The sequence below is a fragment of the Leopardus geoffroyi genome, chromosome A3 (assembly GCF_018350155.1).
Source record: "Leopardus geoffroyi isolate Oge1 chromosome A3, O.geoffroyi_Oge1_pat1.0, whole genome shotgun sequence".
Taxonomy (NCBI): domain Eukaryota; kingdom Metazoa; phylum Chordata; class Mammalia; order Carnivora; family Felidae; genus Leopardus; species Leopardus geoffroyi.
The window spans coordinates 132,568,706-132,589,958 of NC_059336.1; the positions used below are offsets into that span (position 1 = coordinate 132,568,706).

General features: G+C 54.5%; 1 protein-coding gene across 23 annotated transcripts in view; it reads right to left on the reverse strand.

Annotated features, from left to right (window-relative positions):
- The window catches only part of ATP6V1C2 (ATPase H+ transporting V1 subunit C2), a 62,196-nt gene that overhangs the window by 24,281 nt on the left and 16,662 nt on the right, over window positions 1–21,253 (reverse strand). For 17 of the 23 annotated variants that reach the window (XM_045447738.1, XM_045447721.1, XM_045447728.1 and 14 more), the window contains 3 exons: window positions 9,772–9,857; window positions 8,844–8,873; window positions 2,663–2,757 (listed from right to left, as the gene is read on the reverse strand). In XM_045447738.1, coding sequence (XP_045303694.1) covers window positions 2,663–2,757; window positions 8,844–8,873; window positions 9,772–9,857 — 211 coding nt within the window. Of the gene's footprint in view, window positions 1–2,662; window positions 2,758–7,264; window positions 7,322–8,843; window positions 8,874–9,771; window positions 9,858–21,253 lie in introns of those variants that run through there. The other 6 variants (XM_045447740.1, XM_045447736.1, XM_045447718.1 and 3 more) reach the window with 3 other exon arrangements.

The window sequence follows — 21,253 nt, forward strand, 5'->3', positions numbered from 1 at the left end:
CGGATGCCGGTTCCCTGCGTGTCTGCCCGTGAGCTGGCGGTCGGGTTCTGAACCTCTCGGAGCTCGGGGCCCCGGCATGGCCGCGGGCTCACAGAATCCGCAGAGCGGGCCAGTCTCCAAGGCGAGGCCCGCCTCCACCAGACCGAGCTCCTCCAGCGGGGCCGGGTCCCCCCAGTCTCCGCAACCCCGGGGACGGGCCGCTGCGCGGGCACCGCGGAGGGCATGCGATCGGCCGAGGGGGGGCTCCCGGGCGTGTGGCTGGCCGGCACTGCCCACCGCTCGGCAGCCGTGCCCGCCGGCAGCCTTGGGGGCCTCGTGGGACTGCCCCGCAGAACCCGGGGATGTTTCGGGGGGGGGGGGTGCAGACACAAGCAACCAGCGCCCCGAGGGGGTTGGCCTGGAGCCACCCCACCCTGGGCTGGACGCGTGCGCAGTGAAAGAATAAACGCTTTGCCGTGTTACACTGGTGACGTCTGGGGGCTTTTGTGAAACCGCGGTGTGACCCGGCCTGCGGAGACCGACAGAGCCCCGGGCTGGGCGCCTGCCCAGGTGACACGACGGGCCGCCACGTGCCGCGTGCGGGACCGGAAGGGGGCGAAGCCCTCCCCATCCTTGAGCCTCTTCCCTTAAGGGAAGCAGGTGGACTCAGTTCCCAGCGGTTGGGAGGGTCCGGAGGCCTGGCCCTGGCCATGTCAGCACAGGGCTCTTCCCAGGCTGGGACACCTGCCCGGACACCCAAAAAGTGCTCCTCGACTTCCAGCGGCCCAGCGGCCCAGCGGCTTTCGCCTCCCTGAGGGTCTTTCTGTGCAGGGAGTTCCTTTGACCAGGATGTCTCTACTTAACAGATTCAGGCCCCCCCTGGGGGAACAGACCTAAACCAGGGCTGCGGGCATCACACACGTGGTCCTGTTGCAGGACAACCTCAGGGAGCCAATCCTCATTGCTTCTGCCCAGCCAGCCTCAAAGAGCTGGTTCCCTGCAGTGGAGGCGGCCCAGGGCTTCCTTGTGAAGCCGAGTCTCTCTCTCTCTCTCTCTCTCTCTCTCTCTCTCTCTCTCTCTCACACACACACACACACACACACACACACACAGCCCAGCCAAGACCCGCACGCCCATCCCGGGTCACCTAACCTCTCGGCCAGCTTCCCCACCTGAGACTGGAGGATGCGAGAAGGAAGAGCCTCGTGTGTTCTGGGGACACAGGCAGGGCTGTCAAAACCCGTGCCCTCCTCCCACCCCCTGCTCTCCTGCCAGAGTCACCCTTCGGGGTCTCGGGACTAGAGAGAAGCTGAGTTCTGTCCTCTGCAACGGCTCTGCTCCCCCCTCTCAGCGGACGCCCTGATGTGTTCCGGGGGGCCCTCATCACCGTCTGGCGTCCCTGGGACAGCCAGGCCAGCGAGCATTGTCCCGAGCGGACTCAGAGAGTGGCCTGAGCGCCCCGCCTGGCTCAGCCTGGCCTCGTTAGCGCAACGCGGGGTGCGGCCAGCCCCACAAACTACGGGGTGCTTCTGGGCTGGTGACGGACGTGCACAATACCTCCGGGAAGCCACACCTGGCACAGGTGCTCTGGGCAGCCCCCCCCCCCTCAGAGGGCTTTCCAGAACGACTGCCCAATTGTCGCAGGAGGGGCCGGGACCTCTGTGATGTAAGAGTGGCGAAGGAACCGCACCCAGATTCCGGAGCCTTCTGGCCCCACCCGAGTTCCCAGAGACACAGGCCGGGCACCAGCGAGCTGTGAGGAGAACGCAGGGTCCCAGGGGCCCATCTCCTCCGCCTGACCTGCCCAGCCACACCTGGGTGGCGCTGGGCTCTGAGGAGACAACAGGAAGGCTTTGTTCCTGGCCTGGCTGAGACTCTCTCTCCCGGCCACTCCAGGAAGAGACCTGCCCTTTCAGGGACTCGGTTTACGGTGGAGGGAGGGGGACAGACAATCAGCACTCACCCTCAGCGAGACAAGCAGGAGTCAACAGGGCCGCGAGCCCCCCACCATGTCCCAGAGACCTGTGCCACTGGGCTTTTATTTATGAAGTGACAGCTGGAGGCCATCGCTTACCGGGCTGGTGGGATCAGGGGTGCAGCACTCACGGGCCTCACTGTTGTCACAGGCCCCTCAGAGCAGGAGCCTGGGCCCCTGGGGATGCCTTCCATCAACGCCTCCCAGGACTTAGGGCTCCTGGGCCAGACTCTCCACAGAAGCAGATCGTTTTCGCCAGGTAAACACTCGGGGGGGTGGGGGTGGGGGGGGGGTTAGGCTCCCATCAGCAAAGAGCAGGAGGGGTGTGCCAAAGGGACACCGGGGTCCGGGCTCACAGCACTGGTGGCTCCAGGGCAGGTCAGGGGAGTGTCCCTGTAAGGTGCAGCCGCCTGCCGGGTGACAGGGCCAGAGGAGGTGCAGGGAGGGCAGGTGCCCGCCTTGAAACGCAAAAGCCCCTATCCTTGCCCAGGGCATGGAAGGCCACACCTCAGAAAGGCACCGGGCCTGGTCAGGGCTGGCAGGAGGCAGGTGGGAAGGGGACCCCACCCAGCCTCCTGGCTCTGGCCTCCCAGAAAGTTCCTCCTTGCATCACCAGGGTCCAAACACCAATGCAGATCCACCCCAGATGGTCAGCTATCCCCGGTCACCGAAGTTTCACCGTCCCCTACGGGAAGGCCCTTCTCTTACCTTTGCTAGAGTATCCACGACGCTCACGAGTGGCTGCTTCGCAGGATATTTGGCCATGTCCCACTCAAAGTGGGTCACGAAGGATGTTAAGTCAACTGGAAGAAACACATTTCAACAAATGAGCGGGGCTCTCCCCATCTGGTGAGACCAAGGCTGCCACACCCCGGGCCAAGCGTCCCCCCTTGAACCGAGAGAAGCTGGAGGGCAGGCTGGGGGCTCTGGGAAAACACCGTCCCCGGGGGAGCAGGGCACCCAGGCAGCGGGCTGGCCTTCGGCAAGGACCCTCAGCAGCACCCACAGCCCCTCTGGAAAGCCCGCCACCAGCCCCGGGGCCGCTGGACCCGGTGCATCCTGTACCCCAAACTCTCTCCCAGAGATCTGCAGCGGGGAGATCCCGCTTTCCCAAGAGGAGAGCTTCTGAGGGCCGGGCTGATTCCCCGTCTTTTCCTGTTGTGTAGGACACACACCCCTGCCGGGTTATTGTTCTGTTTTGAAGTACCTCCAAGATAAGACTCGCCAGAGAGCCTCCAGCCAACCCTCCAAGACCACAGAGCCAGTTAGGGTGCCGCCTGCCCTCAGGGCGAGCTGCCTTCTCGCCTCCCTCGTCCAAGCCCTGGACGGAGTGGATTTCCACACACGTGGTCTGTTTTAAAGAAGGCATGTCGAACCCTGGCAAAATACTAGAAGCTTCGACTGCCGTTTTTACCACCCGGGGTGGGGGTGCCCTGGTCACCGTATGTCCTTTATATAAAAGTCTATATACAGGGAGTAGACGAAGTCGGTGTTTTCTCACCACGTGTCCCTTCTCCCCTTACTTTCTCCAGAAACAAACCTGAACCTGCCGCCCTCGGGAGGTTTCTAGTTCCCTAATCAGCCGCGGGCGGAGGAAGGAGCTCTGGAGTCTGAGGTCAGACAAGCCACACCGAGTGGCCCCGGGCGGATCCCGAGACCCGGGGCCTCGAGCACATAAGCATCTAAGTCCCTTTGCACCTCAGTCTCCTGACCTGAGAAATGGGGCAGGGAAAGGAGGCCACACGGCCCTCCGAGCGCCTCCTTTTCAGATCAGCTCCACGCACACTTAGGGAGTGCTCCCGGGGGCCAGTGGCTGGAGACACCCAGCCCATTCTCCTGCCAGTAAGTCAGGGCAGCCTATGCAATGCTGACACAGCCCCCCAGGATCCCGTGAGCCTGTGCAAGACCAGCCTTCTTATGCTAGATTCTCACCCCGGGATATGTGCGCGCCCGCCCTTCCCAGTACGTCCTTGGGCGGATAAAAGGGACACTTTTGCTCACTCGAAGGTCAGTCACGTACGCTGAACGTCAGCGCGCTACCCTGAGGGGAGGAACAGACCACACCCCCTAATTTCAAGGTGCTCAGTTTCTTAGAGAGACAGCCAGGCAAACGTCAAACCACAGTGAGCGGCAACAGAGCGTATCAGGGTGCTAAGGGTGGGAGAGACGGTGTCTGGCTCCCAGGGAGGGCACGGAGGGCGGCACACGGGAGCTGGAGGTGACCCGAGCTTGCCACGTGGCCAGCGGGGGAGGGCGCTGGGTGTTCGCGGAGGGCGCCTGGGGGACATCCTGTGTGGGGCATGGGAATCTCTGGGACGACCCAGTGGAGCAGGAGGGCCAGGGCAGGGTCATGGAAGGCGGCATCTGCACTCTCTCCCTGTGGCGAGCAAGACACTGGGGCGCAGCTACGGAGCCCCCCCATGATGTGCCACAGATCGGCCCCACAGCGACTCCAACAGCGGGGCTGAAAAGGTCACCGAGCGGGCCGGGACACCAAGCATCCAGCGGCTACGCAGCCAGTCAAGGGCACGCACACGCTGAGGTTTCTGGGGGCCTTGCGGGAGAGAGGTGCAGGCGTGGGAGACAAGAAGGCGCAGCTAAGAGGGGCCACAGCTCTGGGCGCAGAAAAGGGAGGGCCGGCCCAGCAGGGTGCAGACACGCTGGCCAAGGAGGCCAGGTGGAGGGAGGGGACGTGCGTGAAGCCGGGCAGCATGGGGCAGAGGGGAGGGGAGATGGGCTCAACCAGGGGCAAGTTCGAGGCTGATAATGACAGCAGACGCCTCCCCAGGAGGCACGTGGAAATGAAACGGGGCTCGGAGGAGCGACCCAGCCCTGCTGGCAGAGGTATGAGCGCACAGAAGTTGAAAGCGCCTTATATAAGGACGCCGTCGCCGCCCATGACAGCCGTGAGGGTGGGTGACGCTGACTGCCCACCTTGGCCAGGACACAGGAATTACTTCATTCAACCGAGCTTTCAACCCTATTAAGTACTGTTATCTTCCCCACCTTAGAGGTGAGGGGATCGGCACAGGGTAGTTACCTAACTAACACCCACTACGAGATGAGACGGTGACCGCGGGGCACGTGAAGGACCACGGTCAGGTCACAGCTCCCCTGCCGGGGAGCAGGGGGCTCGTGGCCCATCTGCGCAAGAACCACATGCTGATGCGTCTGGGCCACTCACACCTAGAAGATGGCCTTCAGATTCCCACGGTGCCGGAATAGACAAGAGGCACCAAGGTGGGGCCCTGATCCGATAGGACAAGCGTCCTTATAAGGAGAGCCACCAGAGATCGATCTCTCTCTCTCTCTCTCTCCCTCCCCATGGGCTCACACCAAGGACGCAGCAAAGGAACCAACCTCCCGGCACCTTGACCTTGGACTTCCAGCTTCCAGAACTGCGGGAGATAAATGGCTGCTGTGTAAGCACCGCCCCCCCCCCAACCCCAGTCTGTGGTATTGTGTTATGACACTTCGAGCTAGTACAGATGTGGGGATAAATCTGGTATTAATATGGGAACTGCCACACTCCGGCAGGGAACGATTTGTGCAAGGGTGCGGGGCCAGGGAGGAACAGAACAAACATCTGAATTATGGGGGGGGGTGGGGAGCAGTCAGAGGCAGGACCAGAAGGTCGAGAAGGACTCCTCCTGGGGCAGCCGATCCCACTCATGGAGCCCTGGCGAGGGCCACGAATGCCGGCCACACGCTGACCAGCTGGAGCCATGGCCCGGCCCCCGCCACCAGCCTCAGGCAGGAGATGCCGGACAGACGCGTTCTTTGGGATCTGTGCCCCTTCTCTTCCCCGCTCAGCCACCTCCAGCACCCTGCGGGCACACCTCTGCCCAAGCCGAGCCACCTCCTGCCCCTCGCTCTCTCTCCCCGCTGCTCTCGTCCTTCAACATCGGGACAGGGGCCGGCTCCTGCAAGCCCGCCGACCACGCCTCCTCCTCCTGGCCTCGGGCACGCACCTGTTCCGTGATGCTCGTGACGCTGCATGACCCCCACTCCATGGTTTTCTTGTGCTTTCGGGCTCCTGGAGGGGCAGAGGACAGTCTCTGTGTCTCCAGAGCCTGTCTCAGTGCCCAGCACAGAGCAAGGGTTCCATATGCGAGTCTCCCTCCTAACTCTCGGCGGCCGTACTAACTCGCGCTAGCTGGGTGGCCCGGGAGAGATACATTTCGGACCACGCCCATCTCCATGCACAGTCACAAATTCTAAGGCCTTTATGGCACAGCACAGAGAACGAGTTGCCTCTTTCCTCTAGAAGAGCTCCTTCCATTCCTGCAAGACTCTGCCCGTCTCCTCGAGTGGCTCCTGAGCGTTCGGCCTCCGTCCCGTTCCCATCACGGCGCGGGTGGAACTGCGGGGCTGTCCCCTTGGCCCCGAGCCCTCGGAGAGCAGTCACCTCCACGTGCCCAGCAGCCAGCACGGCGCCTGGGACCTGCCAGCCACGCGGGAGTGGCCGCGAAGGAAGAGGCTGTCAGATAAGGGGACTGTGCAGACCTCCCTGCAGAGGTCTCTGGGGACCTCTGGGATGTGACGGTGACCTCCCTTCCTCGGACACCTCCCTTCCCACGTCCGGAGCACCCGCTCCAGATGCTGCCCCCTGCCCTGGGTCACGCATCCAAGGGCAGCATGGCCCTGTCCGCGCCCATCACCTCTGGTGACAACATGGTCTGAGGCCGGTCCTCCGTCTCAGAAAGCCACGGCCCCCTTGGGTCTGCCGGTCCTTCCAATACGGCAGCCTTCTGCCTGCCCAGGGAAGAACCGCATCCCCTCCCCTGGCTGAGGTCAGAGAGGCCTGGCCTCCAAGGGAGCAACTCGGGGCTGGGGCTGTTGGCCAAGGTCGAGGTCAGACCGTCAACGGCAGCTCGTGAGCAACCGCGAGGTCATCTCAGAACCCAAACAAGGCCTTCCCGGCAGGCAGAACGAGGGACCTGTGACCACAGGGGCTGCCGGTCAGCCAGCCAGATCTCCCGGTGTTTGTGACTTCCGTCACGTTCTAGGGTCTGCGCCAGGCAGCGCTGTGCTCGCCCCGCTTCTGCTACAGTCCAAAGCATCCATGTCCTTCCAGCCTCAAAGCTCGGTTGGGGGCGGAGAACAAGCAGAAACACGAGATGCCGCAGCCAGGCTAGGAGCCCGTGAGGGGATGAAGTCCACTGACAGGTGAGAACACCAAGACCCAGACAGGTGACCTGCCAAGGTCCAGGACCAGGTCTGACCGCTCCAGGGCTGCTGCGGTCGCTGGCTGGCCGGGCAGCGCTGCCCCACCCCCTCCCGCCGGGAGATGGCTTAAACCCCACCTACTGGGGGCAACACTGAGCCTTCCAGTTAATTGTGTCAGTAGCTAGTTCCGTGGGTGTCCTGCAGAAGAAAAAGAAAAAGGTTGCCCAGCCCAAACGGTATCAGGAAAACCTGAGCCAAAGTCAGTCTGAACAGAGGTCTTGACTGCAGTACTTTTCAGAGCCGTTACACATTGTGAATGTCAGGAGTCCTTGGCAGGAACACTGCTGGAGAGCCCTTGACCTTTATTTGCACAGGGCTGGTTACAGAACAAGGCTTAGAAGCTCTAGTCTCAGAAGTCACAGGGACCCGATTCACTGGCGGGGGTGGGGGTGGGGGGGGGGAGCTGGAGATAATGAAGCAGATTATGTACACAAATAAAGCTGAATTTCCGGGGCACCTGGGCGGCTCAGTCGGTGAAGCGTCCGACTGCGGCTCAGGTCACGATCTCGAGGTCCGTGAGTTCGAGCCCCGCGTCGGGCTCTGTGCTGACGGCTCGGAGCCTGGAGCCTGCTTCGGATTCTGTGTCTCCCTCTCTCTCTCCGCCCCTCCCCTGCTCATGCTCTGTCTCTCTCTGTCTCCAAAATAAATAAAAACATTAAAAAAAAAAATTTTAAGCTGAACTTCCTCCTCCCGAGATGAGAGGTGGCCGGTCCTCAGAGTAGCTGCCATCTGCCCTGGGGGTGGGGATAGTGGAGTGATGGCCTCTAGTTCTAAGTAACGTGCATTCTGAGTAGAATATAAGCATCCTGATTGCTATTTACTTATTTATTTTATTTTTTCCTGACTGCCGTTGTAATGTGAGCTCGAATCCTCGTGCCTTAAAGACCAGGTTTTGATGCAGAACAGGAGCTCTCTACCTTAAGACAGCTCTTCAGTCTAGTCACCTGCTGGAAAATAAGTCCAGCTGATCAACGAAACAAAGTAATTTTTTATCAGCGCCAGCAAGAAATTTCCATGTAAACAAACGGATGGCATGTGGAAAGGTATTTGGAGAAGTGCCCATCGGTAAAGATTTGTGCTCATCCCGAATGGGTTTGCTGGCCTTAATTCCACCAGTTTGAGCCAGTTGGAGAAAACCCAAAGCAAAGGGCTCCTTCTTTCTAACGCTGAAGCCAGGAGGGGCCCGTTCAGGCGCAGGGGCTCCCCCAGGAGGCTCAGGAGAAGAAGGGTCCTTGGCCGAGCGAACCCCCTCAGGGCCACGCAAAGCTAAGCCTGACATTTAAGCCGCCAGGGTCCACCAAGCAACCGGCTTCCAAGGGCGGGCAGGAGAGGGGACACTGAGGACAGACATCCAAGCGAGTAGAAGACCACGAGCCAAAAGATGCAGAAGTGCGCCTTGAACTCGAGAGCCAGGGCACTCCCCACTCCTGGAGGCATGCAGTGCTTCGGGCGGGAAGGCAGGGCAGGCACGAGAAGGAGGGGAGAGGAACGAAACCGGCGATGGGTCGTACGGATACGGTGACCAAGGTGCCAGGGTGTTCCTCGAGAAATCCCCCGGGACCCCATCACCGCACCCCTACGACCAGGGGAGAATCCACCTTCCCAGGGGGCATGCGGGCATCACACCAGGCACGCTCACGGCAAACAACACATAACCTACTCTTTAAACATTTCAGTTTTTCCTTCAAACCTGCAACGTAATAAGGGGAGGGCGGTTATTCCACTGCGTTAACACACGATAGCCGAGTTCAGGTCGGGGAGTACGAGCACTCCCATTTGTCCAGTGAAGCAAGCAAATAACACGGCCTTTTATGGGGTTCCCAAGAGGGGACAGTGACCACGAACTGACGTGTAACGAGTGACAGAAGTGTTAAATACAGAACAGCACGTGCGGCACCTGCACACACATGCAGCCACACGTTTAATGACCTCCGCGGAGTTTCAGCACCGAGTTCTAAAGTTCCCAAAGCCTCAGAGTTTCTGTCGTGCACATTGTTAAGTGCACTCAGTCTGTACACGATTAAGGGGCCTGAATGTCTCCGGAATCCGAAGGTCTCTACCGGACCACAGGGGAGACGGACGTTCAAAACGCAAACACAGGACACAGAGCAGTTTTGGTCTCTCTCCAGTAGTCACTGGGCACAATGAAGACTGAAGTTGGAGGCTTTCCTCAGCCCCTCAAGGCATTTTCCAGTGTGGCGACAGGGATAAATGGGTGGGGCAGGGGTGGGAGGGGTGGGGGAAACGGATGGAATTTTCCATGCAGGATAAGAGCACAAACTGATAGACGGGGCGGGTAGGCCCAACAACCATTAGCCCCCACTGACCCCATTCTCCCTTCAGATTTCCACAGGGTAAGAAACGCCAGGTTCTGGGGCTTTAGAAAGGCCGCCGCTGGACCACAGACGTGCCCAGGGGCATCTCTTCAAACCAGTGGTGCTGCTGGGCTCAAAACAGCGAGCACGGCCCTGTCCGACGTGTCAACTCAGACGCTCCGCGGGGGCTCGTAACATTTCAGCACGGCCGGGGCCACCGATGGGCCAGAACCGGCTGGGAGAGCCCCGGCTAAGGACATTCCAGCGACCTACCTCCGTTGGCCAGGAGGTTCTCCGGAACCTTCCCCTTGGAGTCTTCCATAACTTCTACCACGCTCTGGGCCATCCTCTTTATGAGGCTTCGGGAAAAGAACAAGAGACCATCAGACCAGGAACGTGCCCTCCGAATACTCACGCTGGGTGCCGCCCTCTGGGGAACCGTGGGGCAACATCATGTAGGCAGACACTTAAAATGTGAACAGTCTCTGAACCCGTATTTCCACTTCTGAGAAAGTAGCTGAAGGAAATAGGACAAACAGAAACAAAACAAAACACCTTTCTGAATAAAAAGATGTTCGTCCCCAGCACCGCTGCTGACAGTGGAGAACCGGAAACCACGAGAAGATTCAACAATGGGGGATTGTTGGAGTAAATGATGGTATATCCAAGGGAGGGATTATTAGGCATCCGTTGGAAATAAGGTTTACAAAGAACTCCTAACATGTAGAACAAGGCACGTATTATAATCTTGCGTGGAAAAAAGCCCCAAGATCCGAATTGATGCAGACAGCGTGGCTGTGACCATGTGAAATTGTTCTTCCGACTTCGCGTATTTCCGATCATAATCCGTAATGGTAATTCGGATCCTCGTAATGATAACTGAATTAATACCGAGTATAGTTCAGGATTGCTTTGATAATGAGGAAATCAAAACTGTTTAAGTCCCCAGCAAGGATCCCAAAGGATTCAGAAAGTATGAGAAAGGACGGTGGGCTGGCAGAGCATAAGGTTGTCAAAATCACTGTTGTATACCTGAAACTAACGTAACCTTTGAGGATCCAGGAAAGAATAAAACAAACAAAAAAGGTCTCCTCCCTCCAACCAAAAACAAAGTATGAGAAACAGAAAAGGAAATACAGGATTTCAAGGCAGAAGGACTCAAATTCCCACGGCTCTGCCAATTACCAAATGTGTCATTCGTTTCTTTGTTTTGGTTTTAATTTTTTTAATATTTTATTTTTGAGAGAGTGCGAGCGCGCAAGCGGGGGAGGGGCAGAGAGCAGGGGACAGAGGATCCCAAGCGGGCTCTGCATGGACAGCAGAGAGCCCAATGCGGGGCTCGAACTCACGAACCGTGAGATCACGACCTGAGCTGAAGCCAGACGCTTAACCGACTAAGCCACCCAGGGGCCCCTGTTTTGTTTTTAATTTTTATTTTAAGTAGGCTTCATGTCCAACGTGGGGCTCGAACTCACAGACCTGAGATCAAGAGTCGCATCCTCTACCGACTGAGCCAGCCAGGTGCCCCTTGTAGGTGGTTTGTTTTTTTTTTTTTTTTTTTCCTTTTTCTTTTTAGTAATCTCCACACCCAAGGTGGGGCTCAAACCCATGACCCTGAGATCAAGAGTCACACGCTCTTCCGGCTGAGCCAGCCAGGCACCCCCAAACGTGTGATTTCGACCTCATTTATTCCGTCTCTTTGTGCCTCAGTCCTTTTATCCGGAGGATGCAGAGTACAGCCCATTTTGCAGGATTATCACACATATGAATACAACAACATATTAATACAACATATTAATCAGACACCGAGTATCTAGGAGCAAGTGTCTGCTCCTAGAGGCTGAGCAGTGAGAAGTCGGATCAGAAAACAAGCCAAACTAGGACCCAAGTCTAAAAGCACCGAAGACCCAAATATCTGCCTTAGGCGCCTCCCGCGCCGCCCTCCCCCCCCCCCCCCTTGGCTCCCATGAGGGAGGCTGCGTCTGCAGGCAGCGTGGATCAGGTCACTGAACTCCAGATGGGGAACATGGCCCTTCTGCTGTTGCAGACACCGGCCGTGTTGGCCGCTCAGAGCATGAGGCCAGGGGGCTGGGGACCAACGCAGGAAACTGAGTCAGAAGGGCACTGAGAGGCCCCGGATAAAATGAAGAGAGGGAGGGCGGAAAGAAGAGAGGGAGGGAGGGAGGGAGGAACCTGGTCTCCTAGCAGAGTGACACGTATTCGTGGTCAAAATTGGAAGAAATATCAGAAAAAAGAACCACCGTTTTCCTCCACCCAAGAGGAAACACGCACTTTCATTCTGGTGGGTTTCCAAAGCCTGAACTCTTCTACAGTGTATGTGGCTTGAGGTTTTCTGTCCATAACACCAGGCACCACATTCTATCATCATTATTTTCTTCGATCCCCGCAAACACTCTAGAGACGGGCATTAATTATCCCATTTTACAGATGAGGCCCAGAGAAGTAAATCGGCCCCACCCGCCCAGTCCGGCTGAGGACTCCCAGGCTCTCAGCCACCCGGCCACGCGGCCGTCTCTACAGTCCCCGAGACCCATCCTGGGCTCAAATCTTTACGAACGTGTTGGGAATTTCCTAGAATCGTAGTTCGCCTCTTACTAATCATAACTAATGAGAATTCTTTTGCCAATGTGTCGTTACCCAACGAATCTGTTTCCTCGGCCGTAAAGTGGAGATGATGCTGTGCCTCTCACGGGGCTATTTGTGGAGTCTGATGCAACGCACGTGATGTTCCAGGCGCGGGGAGTTTGTGGCAAACGTCTCCAGTTGTGTTCGAAGCAGCCTGGTGGACCGCCTCCGGGCTCTCTGCCCCCCCCCCCCCCGGCTCGTGGGGACATCAGGGTGGGCGGGGGACAGGGTCAGAAACCTCTCCCCTCCCTTCCCCTGCAGCCTAGGGCTGTGAAAATGCCTCCCCATCTGCCTGGCTTCGTACACCATCCCTTGTGGGTCACCTACAGCCCCCACACAAGTGTCTGTCTCTTTACCAACGGACTCTCCTCAAATTCTCCTAATTTGAGTGCCTTTCTGTTATCTGTAGAGACTGGCTCGACACGTTCATTCATTCGTTTGCGCATTCATGTGGCAAATTCCATACATTAAGCAACTGTGTGCCCAGCACTTTCATAACGCCATGGACCAAACAGAGTCCCTGCTCCCTGGAAGCTTCTATCCTAATGCCGTCAACAGCTCCTCTGTGATGCTTTGAAGTAATTATCAGTTTACACGAAGGCAGCAGTAACTCTCACCCCGACCACAATGCCGCTGCTCAGGAAATGTTTGTTGGGTGAATAAACGAACTCTTTTTAAAAAGAGGAACCGACCAGCAAAAAAAAAAAAAACCCCCCAAAACCCCAAAAACCAGCAAAGGGCATGAACACGCTATTCACAGAAGACGAAAACGGGCCATTCGTAGAGTCCACGAATCTATGAAAAGAGGTCCAGCCCTCCTCAGCGACTAAGTAACATGCACGCCTCCTTCCAGGTCAACCTAAAAAGAGAACTCACTCACCATTTCGGTGACGGCTTTTTGCCTGCTCCCGATTCTAGCCTGTGTGAAGTTTTTAACAATAACCAGGATGGCCACACGCCTGCCCTCGAGCGGGTACACGACCACGGAACATCTCAGAATAACGTGGTCCGATAAAGCCTAACTGCTGGAAAGATCACTTCCGGCACATAACAAAAAGGGCCCTGGCTCAGCTGTGACGATTAACTACAGTCACCAGGAAACGGTGGCATTACGGAATCAGAGCGCTTGTCTTCTTGGAAGGAGCCTGAGAGTCTATGTGATGTCTCACTTTTGCGACGCTCCAGTCCACCGCGAACACGCTTTCAGGACCAGAGCTTCCCGTTCCTGATGTCTCTTGCGTGGCATTTCGCTGCGTGACTGTATCACAACTACTACTCCTGGACACGGGGGTCGGTTCCCCGTGATCGCATGTCGCCAACGACACACACACATCTCGCACGCTTGTGTAGGCAGAATAAATTGTTAAAGAAAAACTCCTGTCATAAAGGGTACGGACGTTTACAATTTTAGCAAACAGGCCAAGCCACTCTCCAGACATACAGAGGCAGTCTACGCTCCCACCAGCCATGGACAAGAGTGCCCGCTTCCCTGAACCTTCGCCAACGTTAGGAATCCTGAGTGTTTAAGTTCTGCCAATCTGATAGCTGAAAATTTTTATCTCATTGTTGCTGTGATGTGCGTCTCTTTGATCATGAGTGAGGCTGGCCGTCTTTTCAGAGATTCACGGACTCTACAAACGGCCTGGTTTCTTCTGTGGCCGGCCCGCCCAAGCCCTTGGCCAGTTTTTCTGCTGCCTTGTTCCCCTTTTAAAAAAAAAAAAACGACTTGTACGAGCGCTTAAGGATCTCGGGAACTCAGCTGCTGAGACAGTGCTTTGAGTCAGGTAACATCCTCACTTCGAAGGTGAAGACGTGAAGACTTACGTGGCTGAAAGTGGCCCCACGCAGGGTGACAGGTGTCCAAGCAGAAACGATCCCAAATCTACACGACTCCAGAGTCCATGCTCCTCATTGCTAGCTTATATCACGCTCTGGAGCTCTCCTCTAGAGGACCTGACAAAAACGTGCACTAATCCAAAAGGGAAGATGTACAGATGGTATTTTTAATTAAAAAAGCCAACTGCTGGGGCGCCTGTGTGGCTGAGTCGGTTAAGTGCTGGACTTTGGCTCAGGTCATGATCTCACGGTTTGTGAGTTCAGGCCCCACGTCGGGCTCTGTGCTGACAGCTCAGAACCTGGAGCCTGCTTCGGATTCTGTGTCTCTTCCTCTCTCTCTGTGCCTCCCATGCTCATGCTCTGTCTCTGTCTCTCAATAATAAATAAACATTTAAAAAAAAAAAAAAAGCAAACTGCAAACACCGTGTCGTCTTGATTGGGGTGTTGGGTACCTCGGTGTCTGTCTCTGTGATGTAACCATTTGGGAGTCTGGAGTCTACCGAAGGACGAGACCTTAAATTGTGGTTAACTTGCGTCAGTTTCAGCTCTCAGCACAGTGGCAGCGACCCCCTTCCCACCTCCCAGCCGCATGGCAGGCACCTGTGTGTTCCTGGAATGACTTGTTCACAGTCTATGGGAGCCACGGTGGCCATAAGCGACCCTGTTCTCGAGACACTGAAGACCTGTGCTCCGACTAGTGATTGTGATCACACAGGTACAAAGAGAGGGTGATCATTGTTGTTGCACCTCCCCGTACTGTGCAAGCTCCTCGCCCTTCAGCTACAGAGACCTCCAAGGGGTTTAAAGAGCCTGTGTCCTTCTCCTCCCTTCATTTTCCTTTTTCTCATGTGGGAGTCAGACATAAAGACTAGGACATTCAAAAACAACCGTGTGCATGGGAAACATTAGAAAGTGTTCAAATCCAGTGAAGGGCTCAGGAAACACCTGTGGCGACTGTATCTTTACACGTCAGGCTGATCCTTGGCACAAAGACAACAATTTAAAATAAACACAAGCAGGGGCGCCTGGGTGGCTCAGTTGGTTAAGTGTCCGACTCCGGCTCAGGGCACGATCTCATGGTTCGTGAGTTCGAGCCCTGCGTCGGGCTCTGTGCTGACAGCTCAGAGCCTGGAGCCTGCTTTGGGTTCTGTGTCTCCCTCTGTCTCTGTCTTTCCCCCGCTCACACTGTCTCTCTCTGTCTCTCAAAAAATGAATAAATGTTAAAAAAAAAAACTTTAGGGGCGCCTGGGTGGCGCAGTCGGTTAAGCGTCCGACTTCAGCCAGGTCACGATCTCACGGTCCGTGAGTTCGAGCCCCGCGTCGGGCTCTGGGCTGATGGCTCAGAGCCTGGAGCCTGTTTCCGATTCTGTGTCTCCCTCTCTCTCTGCCCCTCCCCCGTTCATGCTCTGTCTCTCTCTGTCCCAAAAATAAATAAACGTTGAAAAAAAAAAAAAACTTTAAATAAACATAAGCAAAACTAAAAACAAAAAACAGCAAATCCAGGGAAGGAGGAGGGTATGATTTCCAGAGTTACCACATCATTAGACCCAAATGTCCAGTGTTCAAGAAAAAAAATCACAAGGCATACAAAGAAGTAGGAAAGCACTGCTCATTCAGAGGAAAGAAATGAAGGGACATAACATGATGGCAGATCTACCAGACAACGACTTTAAAGCAACTGTTTCAAAGATGCTCAAAGAACTAAAAGATGATGAGATGAACCTTAAGGAAGCAAGCTATGAGCAAAACAGAAATATCCATAAAGAGACAGAAAATCCAAAAAAACAAAGAAAAGCACCAAAAAAAAAAAAAAAAAAAAAAAAAAAAATTCTAGAGCTGAAAAATACAGTACCTGAAATGAAAAATCCACTAGAGGGACTCCCGGGCAGATTCAAGCAGAAAGACTCATCAAACGAGAAGACAGGATTCAGAGAGTATCAAGTCTGAGGAATAGAAAGACCAAAGATTGAAGAAAAGTAAACAGAGATTAAGGAACCCGTGGGACCCATCCAGCAGCCGATATATGCATTGTGGGAGTCCCAAAAGAAGGAGAGAGAGAAAAGGGCAGGAGAACATTTGAAAAAATAAGAACAAAGCTGAAGGACTTTTACTTCCTGATTACAAAACTCACTATAAACCTACAGTAGTGAAAACAGTGTGGTACTGGCATAAAGACAAACATACAGACCAATGGAATAGAACAGAGACCCCAGAAATAAACCCTCACATACATCCTCAAATGATTTTTGACAAAGATGTCAACACCATTCAATGGGGGAAAGGACAGCTGTTTCAACAGAGAGTGCTGGGGAAGCTGGAGATCCACACATAAAAGACTGAAGTTGGAGCCCTACCTCACACCATATATAAAAATTAACTCAAAACAGGACAAAGACTTGGACCCCTACCTCACACCATATATAAAAATTAACTCAAAACAGAACAAAGACTTGGACCCCTCCCTCACACCATATGTAAAAATTAACTCAAAACAGGACAAAGACTTGGACCCCTACTTCACACCATATATAAAAATTAACTCAAAATATCACTAATTAGCACTAATGGCATGGAGGGAACAACAAATGGCTCACAAACATTTAGGATAAAAGCTGAACCTCACTCGCTGTGAAATATTTTTCACTTATCATAGCGGTATATTGAAAGGATTTATGATTTCAGCACTGGCAAGTACTCTGGGAAACAGGAATACCAATGCCCTGTGGATACAAGGTGTTAATCGGTACACTCTAGTTACAGAGTACTTTCAGAACAGCCATCAAAAGTTTTTAACACACAAGATACTTTTGCCCAGCAATTTTCCTTCTGGGAATTGGTTCTTCTGATAATCTTGCTCCTGTGCACAAAACCATCTACACAAAGATGCAAAAGACATCTCTATGGCACCAGCAAGGGACCCAGGTGATAAAAATGGATCACCAAGAAGTCTCTAAAAAAGAAGGAGGAAGCGGGGTGCCTGGGTGGCTCAGTTGGTTGGGCATCCAACTTCGACTCAGGTCATGATCTCGTGGTTCGTGAGTTCGAGCCCCACATTGGGCTGTGTGCTGACAGCTCAGAGCCTGGAGCCTGCTTCAGATTCTGTGTCTCCCTCTCTCTCTGCCCCTCCTCCACTCATGCTCTGTCTCTCTTTCAAAAATAAACAAACATTTTAAAAAAAGAAGAAGGAGGAAGGTCTTTTACGGATTGCCATGAAAGGCTGTACATCTTTGGGTAAAAGGGGGAAAAAATAGGGGCGCCTGGGTGGCTCAGTCGGTTAAGCATCTGACTTCGGTTCAGGTCATGATCTCGCGGTTTGTGGGTTTGAGCCCCACATTGGGCTCTGTGCTGACAGTTCAGAGCCTGGAGCCCGCTTTGGATTCTGTGTCTCCCTCTCTCTCTGCCACCCTCCCCCCTGCCCCTTCCCCACTCTTGCTCTCTCTCTCTCTCTCTCAAAAATAAATAAACATTAAAAAACATTTTTTAAGGGGAAAAGAATAATACATAATACCTATAGGTATGGTCCCACTTTTGTAAAAACAAAAACAAAAGACATAAAACTACACGCTTGTATTATGCATGGAAAAGTCCATAAAGATTGGCACTATATTGTTGAAATGGTTTCTTTTACGGAATAGAATTGCAGAGGTGGGATCCGGATTTTAAAACTACCAGCCATGTATTAATAATAAAGCAAGAATAATGGTAGTGCAAATGAACAAAGCAATAAATAAATGAAGTGTTTAATTCAAGGGCATGCTGCCTGGGCTCAGCTGGTTAAGATTTCTTTCAAATTAACCTTGCCAGTCAAATGGGGAGCCAAGGGGAGAAAGTGAGAAAGATGGGGACGGGGAGGTGGGGGCATCACCCAGGTGTGAGGCAGGGCAGGCAGGGAACTGATGGGGCGGGGCCGGGGGGGTGGGGCTTCAGGAGCTGGACAGGCAGAATCCAGATGCTAGAACCCCAGGGGAGGGGCGGGAGGAGGTCGGGAAAGAAGGGCTGCCTGGGCCCGGTGTGCAATGAAAATGCTCTTTCTTTCTGAGAACGCTGTGTGGCACCTCTCGGCGCTGCTGATTTCCAGACCCTGAGATCCAAGGGGGCTGTTCCCTCCGGCCCTTGGGACCCAGGATAACTCAAGCGCTGAGAGCACAGTAGGACAAAGACCCCCGAGATCTCTGTCTCCCTCCTCTCCTCCTCCCGAAATCCCATGCTCACCCGACCGGCTGTCATGAAGGGCCCCAGGGCCCTTCCAGACCCCTCTTGGATGGACAACGGACACACAGGAGAGGACTAATCTCCACTCACCGGAGTGCCCCTGGCCCAGGACCCAAGCACAGAGGACAATCTTCCTAAAGGGTAGCCCCACTGCAACCGCACGCACAGCAAAGCTTCATGTGTCTCCTCCTTCCAGAGCGCCCCTGTGGGCCCAGTTTTCATCATGGCGCCCCCCTTCGGCCGGAGGTCGGCTCCCACCTGCCCCACCCCTGGCCTTGTGGGAAGACGGGCTGAGTCTCACCCGCCCAGTTCGCTGCGGAGGGAGTGTGGTTATCAGGTTCCGGGGCCCTGAGTGCATCCCTGGGAAGCAGAACAGAGGGCTTTCCCCCCTTCCCCGGGGTTTTCTGGATAATTCAGGCAAAAGCAGACTGAGGTTGGTCTGGTTTTCAGAATTACTCCAAGCCTGGGAGTTGAGGGCCAACAGGTGACTGGGAGGGTCGGAGGGAGTTTCCATAGGGTTTTGAAGCAAGAGTAGCAATAACTTGTCTCTAGTGAGCTGTCCTCGGGCCTCAGGCACTTTGTGTACATGTATGTTTCCATAAACCAATGACAGAGGAGGCGAGGCCATGGTGAGCTCAGGAAACTGAGGTTCAGAGAGACCACGGCACTTGCCCAAGAGCCCTCTGCTGGTGGCCTCGACATCAGCTAGTACCGCCCCCCTACCCTGCCCCTACCGCAAGCCTCTGTCCACGGCAAGAACTGCTCTCAGAGCACCAGCGGCTAATGTGTCCCTCTCTGGATAATCAAAACCCCAAGCACACCCCGCGGAGGAGGAGGCGGGGGGGGGGGGGGGGGGGGGGGCTCTGATAGGTCCAGCCTCCCTTTGCAGCCACTCAGAAGCCCTGAGAAGTGAGGCCCAGAAGCTTCCGCACAGCTGGTGACTCACAGAGCCCCTGGGCACCTCACCCCGCTCCTTTGTCTCTGCTTCCTCCTCGGTGGCCACAGGACAATGAAATCAACATGCCTTGCAGCAATGATCAGGAACAAGTGACTGGACAGTGATTCTGTGACTTTCTTCTAATAAATATAAAGATCCAATGAGGCCTCTGAGAAGGTTTCCCACTCGGGGCTCTGGCGGGCTCTGGCCACAGAGATACGATGCTTTGAATTCCGACCTTGCTTCTTAGAGACTGGGAGTTGCAATAAGGGACCAATAATTCCATCCTTAGAGGGATCCCCTCTGCACACCATTTGTAAAGCCATTCAGCAAAATTCGCCATCGTTCCAAACAGAATTTGCGTTGGCCAAGTTGGCATTCGCAGCTTGATTTACCCACACGGTCGTTGATGATCCCTGGTTCTCTTCCAAAACCAGTCTACCCTCAGAGAAAATTTGCTCCCTAAGGGGCTATGGCCAAGGAAGGCCCCTTGTTCTGAAGGGTTACTGAAATGCTCCGGGGTCCCACAGCCTTTGAGGGGTAACCAGGCAGTCCCCTGAGCACCTGGCTTAGAAGAGAGACTGGGATTTGTTCAAGGTCTGGAGCATTTTCCAGAAAGTCAATCCACCCAGCGGCCCAGGCACCGTGCCCAACTGCAGGGGTCCCACCCCCACGGGGCTGGGCCCAGCGCCGCCCACAGTGTGAACAGCGACCCCGGAGCGGTCCAACCTGCGGCCCGCCCCAGAGGACGAAGGCGCAAAGGCCAGAGCCCGCAAATCACAAAACCCAGTGGCTGACGCGCACCTGAAAATATGCTTCCTCTTGCGGGTTACCGAGAAATACACGCATTAAAACAATCACACCTCATTTTCATTTCGCCAGGTAAACAACAAGAGTGTTTCGAGGCACTAACAAGGGTATGATGAAACAGCACTTCCTGGCAACCTCATTGGAGAACAATTTAGCCGTATGTACAAACCGCTTTAAATATGCCTATATCCTTTGACCCGGTAATTCCACTTTTGGAAATGCAGCTGTAGGAGGCAGCCAAAAATGTGGCTGAAGATGTACGTGATGATGTTAATCAGGGTGTTATTAGAATAGAATGAAGTAAGTGTTTTACTATCACGAAAAAGAAAAACTTAAAGAAGCCGTCCCTCCATTAAAAATCCTTGACATTAGAGTCACGCCTGGGTAGGGTGACGAGAATATGGTCTGCCCACAATGGTAACTAAATGGTTAGTTTACCATTGTGTGGGGTCCCGGTCGGAAGGGCCTTCAGAGACCCAGGAGAGATGGGGACTGATTTGAGGTCACACGGCCCGGAGGTAGCCGACCGGGGTAAAAATAAGACCTCAGTTTTACAGTAAGAAAGTGGATTTAATAACAATGTTCTTTCATAAAACCTCTTCTTGGGGGGCGCCTGGGTGGCTCAGTCAGTTAAGCGTCCGACTTCGGCTCAGGTTGTGATCTCACAGTTCATGGGTTCGAGCCCCGTGTCAGGCTCTGTGCCGCCAGCTCAGAGCCTGAAGCCCGCTTCAGATTCTGTGTCTCCCTCTCTCTCTGCCCCTCCCCCGCTCACGCTCTGTCTCTCTCTGTCTCTCAATAATAAATAAATGTTAAAAAAAAAAAAAAAACCCTCTTCTCATTTAAATTCCTTGTCTCTTTGCACTACGATAATTTTTTTTTTTTTTTTTAATGAAAAGAAAGCAATAGACTGCTCAGGAAAACATTTTCTCAAGGCCACAGACTGGGGGCCTCCCAGCCACTCTGGCTACGGGACTCCCCTCACCGTCAATCACCTTCTAGGGCCCGTCAACACACATTTCATGGTAGATCGGCAGGGAAGGTGTCACTTCTCTTGGTTTATCAGAAAACACCCAGGCTTTCCATTTGCATGAAATGCCCAGAACAGGCAAATCCATACAGCAAGTGGTTTGGGGGGATGGAGGAGGGAGGGGGTGGTGGCGAATAGGCACAGGGCTTCCTTCTGAGATGATGAGAAGGTTCTGGAACCAGATGGTGGTGACGGCTGCATTACTTTGGAAATATACCAGAGACCAATGACTAGTGCACATCGAAGGGGTGAATATTCCGGTGTGTGAATTATATCTCAATTGTTCA